At 35.9% G+C, this 10902-nt stretch overlaps 1 protein-coding gene across 1 annotated transcript; it reads right to left on the bottom strand.

The window, feature by feature from the left end:
• Positions 1–132: 132 nt before the first annotated feature.
• Positions 133–10632, bottom strand: LOC113706708 (synaptotagmin-5-like). The gene is made up of 13 exons (XM_072063818.1): positions 10154–10632; positions 9878–9980; positions 9660–9712; positions 9378–9498; positions 8096–8217; positions 6689–6790; positions 6407–6481; positions 4587–4666; positions 3431–3581; positions 3116–3346; positions 2026–2313; positions 1302–1415; positions 133–604 (listed from the first exon to the last, which is right to left on the bottom strand). Exons 1-13 carry the CDS (start codon positions 10256–10258, stop codon positions 461–463), a joined length of 1689 nt encoding a protein of 562 aa, XP_071919919.1. The 5' UTR covers positions 10259–10632; the 3' UTR covers positions 133–460.
• Positions 10633–10902: the final 270 nt, after the last annotated feature.

Raw genomic sequence — 10902 nt, 5'->3', positions numbered from 1 at the left:
TTCACCAGCCATATTTCAGTTATGTATTGTACCCCTGCATGCAAGGGGGGATATGCCTAGAAAATGAAATTTGCCTAACCACAAAAGCTGATGAAGTTAGTCGAGAGAATTTTGGAAGATCGAAGACCTGGAGGCCGAGCATAAAATCACACTTTGAATAGAATGATTATAGGAACAATGAGTTTTTCTGTGATCTTTTCGAAACAAAACATGATTGCAATTACAACAATGTGAAACTTTACATGATTGAGCAAAACCTGATCCCCCATAATTTCCTCCATCCTCCACATCTACTCCTCCCTTGAACATACAAAACTCCAACACCCCTGTCAAATGGAGGTTTTTCACCGTCCCCCTCATTTCTCCTTAGTTCTCATTGATACTCGTGAGTGCTCAAGCAGATTTTCTAAGAAACACAACAGAACATATTGGACATCTATTTCGCATTTCATTACAGCCTTCACTCTTTCACTATTAGCTGCGGTGTCCACTTGAGATGCAGATTAAGCTTCCCGGAAGGAGTACCATCTACTGGGAAAACATCTGTAAATTCTTCCTCCAGTATAACCCTTGTGAGTGTCATGACGCATCTTCCCATTTTATCCTGAAACATCAGTTGGCATAAGTTCAGCTGTGCAACAACTAAATCTCACTCCATATGGTTAAATACTTCCAAACTCTTTAAGAGAAAGGCAGGATACAAAAATGGCGAGGAAAAAACAAAAAATTCGAGCCTTAATAACCAGACACAGTGCTTCTCCCAGTACCCGAAAAGGGAAGCTAAAACTCAAAGAAAGTTGTGGTCATTTCGTCGTTACCAAAAACAGTCAAGAGCCCTCTGCCAATTTAGTAGCAATACTTTTTACACAAAAAGAGTCATTAAGAAGAACGAATTCAAAAACGATAGCCAACACCATCAAAGTATTATATAGCTCATGAGAGTTATCCATCAGAGTTGCCCAGTGTTCTACAATCATTAAGCAATGGCAATTTATTTCCATAGCAGAGTTGCGATTGCATACTTCTATACAACCACAAGTTTGGAGATTATATGTCTTGTGTAGTCTTCAAATGGTGGTGGAAGGGAGGAGGAGTTGTAAACTTAAGATCAAGTCCTGAACAAGTTTTCTTCAAAAATAAATAAATAAATTCAGTATCTTCAAATTGGCACTTCAACACATTATAGCTTACTTAGTTTGGTGGAAAATTTATATTGATTCACGCTTTCAAGAAACTGAAACAAGCAAAGTGCTAATGTAACTTGGTGAGACAGAAGAAATGGAAGCAGCTAAAAGGGTTACCTTCCCAAATGTGTCATGGTCGTAGACTTCCAACATTAACAAGTCATGCAATCCGTCCTCCACAACAAAGTCAAAGGTTTGATTCCAAACTGGATTTAAGGTGTCATTCAAAACCTGAGATGATGAAAAGTAATAGTAAACATTATGCAATTGTCAAGCCATTAAGTTAAAATAAGTGCTGGCAAGGTGGACATCTCATTTGCTTCAAATAAGTTGATTCTGAATTGTATTGCTTGACAGATGTTTTTAGGTGATTTCATTTGCCTGTGACTATGGTTTTAAATGTAATTCAAGCTGGAAGAGGTAGTTTAATCCAGAAAGCAACCCCTAGGTGTTTCTTAAAGTGGTGCAAAAAAAATAAAGGAAATTGTTAGCTAAATTTCCTTTTCGTATTCTGCACCACAAAGACAGCTTTTTCTTTCAAAAGTATATTACACAAATGTACAGATTCAATCCTTTAAACATTAAGCCTAGGAACTACTATTGTAAAAAAATTAAAACCAAATGAGAACAGACCCTATAACCTTTACGAAGGTATGCAAAATAAAATGGATTGTAAGAGAAAACCAGGGAGATCAAGTAATTCTTCAGTCATCAACAAAATAGAATATGACAAATAAGATTGTAGCATTTCCAGGAAAGTTTCCTTTTTACATTTTCCTTGAAGTTCTCATTCTTTAAAGGGCAAACCAAATTTAGCGACCATAGGTAATCAAAACCTTACCCTCGTCTTGTTCTTCTGTTTGGACTTCTTCATTTCAAGTACCACAAATGGATCAGATTTTCCCATAAAATCAGTAGCTGGTAAATCTTCTGCAGATATTACTGTGACAGAGAGAACTCCTCTGACGATAACATCCCTTTTCCTGTGTAAAGCAGGTTTTTCTGTATCATCAGAGTCAATATCCTGCTTAAGGGCCTTCTCCAAGTCAGTCAATCTAAAGTCGGGGTTGAAGCGAGTCAGCAATGCACTCTCACTCCCAAACGGACAGTATAAAAGCTCCAAATGAACCTGTAATACATAACAAATCCAGAGACAGGAAGCACAAAGGTATTGAAGGAAGTGTAGAAAACAAACTAATATAAGAGAAGAGAAACATCCAGCATCCAAATATGTTGATCTACAATTTTAAATCAGAATTTTGGGTGTGGATTAGCAAAGAGTCAGTGAGGTTTTGTCATCCACATAAACATCATGAGCTATCTTTTGGAGATGCAAAGAAGTAAAATTCCACGTCATGTCATAAAATACTTAGTTATCATGCTCGGTAGTTGTAACTTGTTATGATACCATGCAGAGTAGCTAATACTTGGGGAATTAACCCAAGAAGACATTGACTTCTCAGCCACAGATTATAAAAGCATAAGTTAATACCCCTTATTGCAGTACTCCTTCAAAGCTATCATGTACCCCTCAAAATGCCAGTAAATGAATGGAAAACAAATTGTCATGACCAATTTTCTCAAAATTATGGCCTGTACCTTATTACAGGCCTAATCACCACACATGGCTAGTAAGAGAACAGGACTACAGCTATGTTCCTATACCAACTAATTCCTCCATCTATTGTTGTATGGCATACCTTTTCTTCTCTTTTTGGATCTCTGCACATGTGCTCAATCTGTTACTTTTCTTCATTTTTATAATATGACTGTGATGTTCAATTTCAACGATTAAATAGGCAAATGAAAATTCAATTTACTTACAGACATGGATTAATTCACTTGTCCATTTACTGCAGTCATTAACAACAGCAATTAATCATAGCCATAAAACCTTAACATTGAAAAAAATTTGACTCTTCCCTTCTCACCTGACCCCTGTTCTTTGTATCCCTTTGAATCTCCAAATCTTTCACAAGTTTCAACCAGACATCTTTAACCTTCCCAGGTTGAAGGTCCTTCAACAAAATTCGAGCACAGCCAATGAATTCAGAAGCTTGAATCCCTTCGTCGTCATAAATCCTTATTGTCAAGTTTTGAGTGGAGACATCTTCAACTATGAACTCAAAATGTTCATTCCAAATTGGGTTTATTTGGTTGTTCTAGAAAGTAATGTGGAAATGCATTCAGTACAAGAATGAATGGAATGTTAGAACAAACAGGATTAGACAGATTTGATTTCTCACAATTGTTTTGCTAGTTTTTGTCCTGTTGCGCAGCGGGCGTATGAACAATTCTGCATATGGATCAGATTTCCCAATGAAGTCCTTGTTTGTCAACTCCTTAGCTTCTACAAGCTTCACATCTAGTATTCCAACAGGCTTTAGCTCTAAGTCACTGTAATCAAAGCATTATAGAACAAATACTACCATCAAATTCAAAATTTATTACGTGGACAAGGCTACATTTTCAACTAAAAAGTGGATCAAGGGTGCTCATGACTACAACAGTAGAGAAGTTTTGAATTAATAACTTTCTCCTCTAGGAAGATAATTATGTGACATGGTTAGAAGAACTTAGGGGAGAAAAGAGTAAACACCATAAGTTGCAGTAGACCCAAAAAAAAAAAAAGATTTCATTGACACCAAGTCTGTTTTTCCTGACAAATAATCTACTTCAGCTTATTTCTGCTGTCAAGCAATCTGTCTTTCGTTTCTACTGAAGATAGGCTCTGGAGTGCTGATGCTACAAAGATAACTCTATTTCTACCAGTTAAGCCAGCATTCTGCATTATAGTCAAATAAATATTCAACTTATCTTGAGACGAAGTCTTTTCCATTGACAGAGTAAAATCGCTCAGCATGTAAGACCAGCAAAAATTAAGTGTATCACAGTAATTATATTTAAATGGCAAAGATGCATATTTTTAATGAGAGAGAAATCCTAATAAGCAAAAATGTATAGCTTACGCAGAATGACCATCAACATTGCTACATTTAAAATCCCATGATGGACATGTATGTTTTGCTAGACTTTGCATGAGGGAAACAAAGAAAACCAGAGCATTTATGAAGCATATAAGCATTGTTGCAACTAGCAAAGGTGCTTTTGAACTACGACTACCTTAGCAATACAAAGACCAATTACATCTGGAAAAATATGACTACCTGGATCAAGAATTAAATTAAGCATGCAAATAATGTTAAAACTGTTTAACAATGTATCTCCATTAATTTATCCCTAGTACCTTCCCACTACTTGACAGGATCGATTTACTTCTACAACTGCAGTGTGATGCCAAATTGAGTTGTCCCAGCAATAATAAATAACAATTTGTTGAAAGACTAAAAACAGCTAAGAACTTGAGGCTTTTTCTAAACTGAGTGGGAGGCTGATTTTTACCTATAGTCTCCTGGTAATATGGGAACAATCTTACGAACTGGCCAGGTGATAGAATCTTCAATGGCATCTCGTATCATTTCCTGTACAAAAAGAAAGGCAACCACATAACAAATCCTTCCATTTTCATAATCTAAAAATATTTCCATTAAAAAGGCAATGAGAGTCATTTGCTACTACTAAAACCTGAGAAGGATAATATTCTAACTTTTGACTCACAAGCAGCTTGTATCCGATATTATCACATACTTATGAGTTTTGCGAAAACTTGTAAGATCTTAAAATGCTCTGCGTGAAACTTTTCAAATTATTTCACCAAAACAAAGAGTAACACACATAATTAATAAATGTAATCTTTTGTTTTCAGAATAATTGAGCAAAGCAGTAATTCAATATAGCGGCAGTCATCCAATCACAAATAGGCAACTTCAGTGGGTCTTTTATCCTCATATTGCTAACTTTATTGCAAATTAAAGAAATAGTGTTGGTTTTATTCCTATTCCCAAGATAGGGAAAGCAATTCATAGGAAATCAAATTTATAGTTTCCTTTTCTTCTTCTGCCATTGTTCCTTCTTCTGCTGTTATGGTTATTCTTTTTTCCCAAACTCCCTCCATTCTGCCCTCTCCTCTACTTCTCCTTCTCCTTCTTCTCTTCTCCTTAATCAATTCTCTATGCACATACAAGAAGGGAATCATAGAGCAGAAGAGCAGCCACAAAAACAGATCATCTGTAGTGCCTCCCTTAGCATCTTTTACTCCCAATAACTCCCTCTCCACCACCATGCCGATATCAAACTGCCACAGCACGGGTGCCTTCTTTCATTTGCTCTGTCAGCTAAATCCCAACAGCTAGATAATTGCAGTGATAAAGAAGTTAAAGTAGATTGCAGGCAGAATCATGTTGGCATAAAGAGGCAGGCCATCAGGCTGTCCTCACGGCCTTCAACTTCAAAATGCATTAGCAACAGGAACAGAAGTCATCCTCATTGTCCATGATGAGTAAGAGCAAAACCTATTAATTCTCGAAAACAAGGATACTAACAAAAAGAAAGTGCAGGGCAAGAATAAAAACTGGGTGCAGGGCGAAGTGGATGATTACAGAAGTAGACTAGTACTACTAATATTGGGCCTTGTAGGCTGTGCAACTAAGGTGAATATGTTGTTCAGTTGGAAACTCTGGAGAAGAGACTGGAGGAGGAGGAGAGGGAAAAATGGAGAAAGTTCAGTAGAAAGAAGAAAACTGTCAGTAGAGAAAGAAGAAGTCTGTTTTTTAGGAATTGATGTCCTTAGTTTGGGAAAACTGACAAAACCAACATTATTTCTATACTTTCCTAACAGATATCGATGTTTTGGGTAAATAACCTACCTTTTCAACTACTCTACTAGATGTTACCCAGATATTCTACAGTATCACAATTTAATAACCAAAATGTCATTGGCTAGTTCCAGTGCAAGCTAATGAGTAATAGGTAAAATAGTCTACTGTTGGACCAAATGCAGATTAACATTGTCAACCTTTAACAATACAAAAATGGCAGCGTATGCACCTGAAATGTGTCAAAGTCATCAAAGTAATCAGAAGAGAACAAGCAAAGAAACCTCCTAACAACAAAAAATGTCCATGCCCACATTTTTAGTTTGCCCAATGATTTTAGTTGTTATGAATAGAAACAGGAAGGAGACCACATTTCTAAACCCAAGCAATGCATTATGATTTTGGTGATACACTCCATTTACTTACAAAATATTGCATGACCTATCCAACAATTACTTCTAATAGTGTATCGATGCAACAGATTTAAAAGAGGAAGAGCTCCCAAACCTCAATAGAATCAGATATTCCAGGAATTGCTGTGATTTCACCACCAACAACTTTGAGGGTAAAATCCAGATTTTTCTGCAGAAATATGTGGCAAACTGTAATAACAAAATCAAGTGCAGCTCCAAAATAAAAATTTTATCCTCAAGGAAATGAGTAACACAAACATATTCATATATACATGCTTACACATATGACTACATGTAAATCTGTGTCTGAAAATGGAATTTTCAATTGTGCGTGTATGTTAGTCAGTTGTATTGAAATGCATAAAGGGTGGTTCACCTTTTGTCTCAGGGAGTAACATACAGCTCCAAAACAAGGAAATTCATCAACCAGGGGTTTGAACATTAATCTGAAAACCCCAGTAAATCCAATATTCTTGACCTGCATCAAACAAATAAAGTAATACTAAATTATGCAGGCTGAACTTTATACACAGGCGCTCACTCATAAAATATATGATACTGTTAACAGGAATTTGTATGAGACATGAAAAGTAATTTCTTAGTTTTCATATAACGCACATTCTAAGAAAGGTACCAAAAGGAGTACTTAAAAATTAGTCCAGTTGTATACTAGCCCAAGGACATTATTGCTAGGATATGTTCTTGCTAATCTAAATGATATAAATACCAACAGATGTGTTCAAACGTAACACAATGTAGCATTCTTAGAATTTAATACACTGTTTATTAGCTGATTGTCAATCCCAAACAACTACTACATGCACAGTACTCTCCATTGCTCTAGGACAAGACTGGCAAATCAAACAACTTAAAGTTAAAACCTTTCAAATACAGCATTCATGAAAATGAATGCGGGGGAGGATACGAAGCTAGATTAGCAGGAATGAAAGCGGTCTGGGAATCTAATCTACTAGTTTAAATGAACAAACTCTGTATGGTCAAGATTCAAGATAGGTATCAACACTTTTACAGGAAAAAAACCAGCTAACAGAAGTAAAGTGTTAGATCTATTAAAAAATATCACAAGATAGTTGAAGAATAAGAATTAGCCATTTTAATCAGGAAAAGAATCTGTCCAAGGCATGCCAACATATCATTGAGTCTGAAGAAGTGCATTTAAAAGTAGCAGAACCAACATATCATTTTCCCAAGAAATGTGGCATTGGAATAAACGATCTTAAGTTCGTTCAGATCGAATTCAGAAAGAGTATCTCCTTCAAAATAAACGGGAGGCTGTTTCTGCCATATCTATCCTTCCACAGGATATGTTAACAGGCTGTATGTATACATTCATCTAAAAAGAATGTATAGAGAGAATTTAGATTGTTAAGTTCTTGAGAACATTAATTCGTATGCCAACTTCACCAGGTCCAAACTGAAGTAGTTCTTGAGTTCAGAAAGACCTACAAAAACAACTAATTCACATATATGCCAATATGCTTCGAGGTTGAAGATACACAAGAAGGAAATATAAGTCAGAGCTGTCTACAAGAATATAGATCAGCGAAGCAATGCATAATTAATTGAAAATATTGGATAATAAAATTCTAAAAAATGTTTGCTATCCTGAGATTTTTAAATTAATATCTACAACACATTTAAGGAGTAATGGAGTTGACACATTATCAATCATTTCAAAAAGTGTTGCCATTATATTCCTATACCAACATGGATATATGCATGAATTTCATAAGTCCCTTTAGTGAATTAAATGAACAAAAACCTGTATTGGTAGTTTAACTCCAACTCTGGTTTCGATGTCGATTATAATGCTGGGATTTCCATCCCACTGCAACTCCAACTCCATAACAATTTCCCCAACATCACCATCAATCACGGCAATTCCTGCAAGACATCAAGAAAGTTTCTGGCTGTTTATTAGTGTCCAATACATGAAAAACATAAATTTTACTCTTTATAGTTCAGAAGGGGACAAAATTTTTTTTTAATCTTGGTCCTTTTTATGTCACATGCGCATGAATGATTACTCTCATTGGTTTCAAGCACAACCTACCTCCCAAATACAAAGAAAGTGAACTACATAATTTCATGCCCATCCATTAGTGACCTTCTTCCTTTAAGACAACATTTTTGCAGGATGCTTAAAGATTTGACACTCATTCTATAGTCTTCTACAGTAAGATAAGGAATATGCAATCATTGTCTTTCTTGTTTTAGTCAGCATGGGCAAGAAAGCCAAAAAACAGAATCGGAAGTCATGAAGTGTGAAATTGTTGATTGAAGAAAAGTGCCACCACACCAGGAAGATCAAATGATGACATTTGTGAACTGTTTTGTAATTATCTTGAATTTTGTTGAGCTAGATAAATATTTCATCAATTTGAATATCCTGATTTTGGCTGAAAGTTACATGACTTTAACTCTCTCTCTCTCTCTCTTTCTCTCTCATTAACCAATCAATCCAATCTATCTGCATTGATCTCTTTGATCTTAGTTTGGTTTCGGAATTCCTTTCATAGGATGAGCAAATATTTTCTACTGAGACTGGATTTACCTGAAATTCTAACTTTCCTACTATAAGTGTTCCAAATAGCCAATAGAAACCTTTGTAGTGAACAGAAAAGATTTTGTTTCCGAACTCTAGGCATATCAGCCAATTGCATGTCCTAAATGATTCATTCTTGAGGTGTTAGTAGTATCATCAAAAGAAGCCATAACAAGTGAATCCAGCTAAAAGCCAGTACTAAATTTTTCCCTATACGAGCAGTTAAAGAATTAACAGCCTGCTACTTTTATGTCCTAAAACTAGACACAAGAAGTTCATTAGCCAGGGATGCAGCACAAGAACACCAAAATCGTAGTTTAAACATTGTTCTAACAAACTAAAACACAATTCAACAATATTACTGTCGCTATTCTCATTGGAAAACCAGTTATAACCAATTAAATTAACTGATAACACATGTCTACTTAGCATCTCATTCATCATACTATAAGTTCCACAAATGTCAAATAAAAGAAAAGAGAATAGAAATTGAACTTGCCTGTAAATTGTGGGGCCACAGTACCGAGGGTCAACTTTGAAAACTTCAAAGATGCTATGATAGCCGGTCTGTATTCCTCAAGGGTTGGCTCAACCGAGCTTCTTATCAATTCAGAAGCTGCCTATGCCAAAATATGAAGAAAAACTTATCGAGATAATGTCAAATTTCAACATCCTAACGATTATACCCTGCGGTGATTAACGAACAATAAACTTTCCTTATCATGACAAGCACTGAGGTTAAATTTTTTTTTTTTTTTTTTTTTATAAAAAAAGGAATTACCTGGTTAATATATGGCCAGAGCTTGTCAAGATGATGATTGAGCCAAGTTAACTGAAATAAATAAAAATAGGCGGATTTATTACTGTCTAAATGACAAAGTAATCGCGAGAACATCCAATTTCTTGAAAAGTAAAGTATAGCATGCATTGGATATCAAGACATAACTACACAAAGACAGTCTTGTACACAAAAGCAGAGGGAGGCAATTTAACTCAACTTCTGTCGCTGTGTAAAGACTACCCAAGAAGGATAGGACTCGGGTGGCAGAAGTTTTCTGGAATCCTGAACAGTCATCCTTGCAAAAGCTGCAATGGTTGCTGCCTGTAAGATACATTACACAAATGAAAGGATGAAAATCACTCCAACACGTTAAGACAATCAATAGCTATCGAGTTAAGAAGATGATTCAATCGATACAGCATTGGCCAAGCATGAAAAACAGAAAGATATAGTGAGAATGAGAAAAAGGGTGTTAAGGGATATTGAATACATACCAAATCAGAGCGATTCTTGGATCTGATATTTTGATATCGAGCAAACCCAACTATCAAACCAAGGCCTAACGCAGCACCTAAAATGAAACCCAGAACGAAGCCCATCTCTCTCTTTTTGACAATATTAGGAAAGAAGAATCGACCCCTGAAATATTGCTAGTAGACAAGCTCAGAAAATGATTCCTTGTGGTCGAAAATGATGATCAATAATGATGGCAGTGACAGGAAGCCATTGAAGGGGACACGTTTTTTGTTTGGATAGGGACACGTTTTCTTGTTTGAAAGAGAGAGTAACAGAGCTCTGGTTGGGCAGTTAAGACAGGTATGCACGGAGATAATTTGCAGGTCTTGTTTAATTTTAAAGAACTTATTAATGATTTTTTTTTTTTTTTAACATCATTCAATAATATGTTTCTGATAAGTTCGATTGACCCTCTGGTCTGGAGCACGAAAGAGACATCTTCATATTCTTTCCTTTTGGCATCTGCATCCTTCCGTCTTAGTATTGTTTCCCCTTTTGTAGACGGTACTAGTACTACTATATTTAGGCTGAGGTAGTAGGCCATCGCTATCTTCAAATTTCTTTTTCTCACAGGTTCTTGGTTAGTCCTACTAACCTTCCCGTAATCCCACGTCGATTCTAAGGGGTTTGGAAGTTGGGTAGTTAAGTCCCCAAGTTTGTCTTAAGAGTTGCCGGCTTTTGGAATTAAATTTGGGATTAAGTTTAATTAACTAATTTCAAAAGTTTG

Source organism: Coffea arabica, chromosome 8c, assembly GCF_036785885.1.
Source record: "Coffea arabica cultivar ET-39 chromosome 8c, Coffea Arabica ET-39 HiFi, whole genome shotgun sequence".
Taxonomy (NCBI): domain Eukaryota; kingdom Viridiplantae; phylum Streptophyta; class Magnoliopsida; order Gentianales; family Rubiaceae; genus Coffea; species Coffea arabica.
Note: the sequence above shows the minus strand (reverse complement) of the source record. Positions and strands in the feature narration are given on the sequence as shown.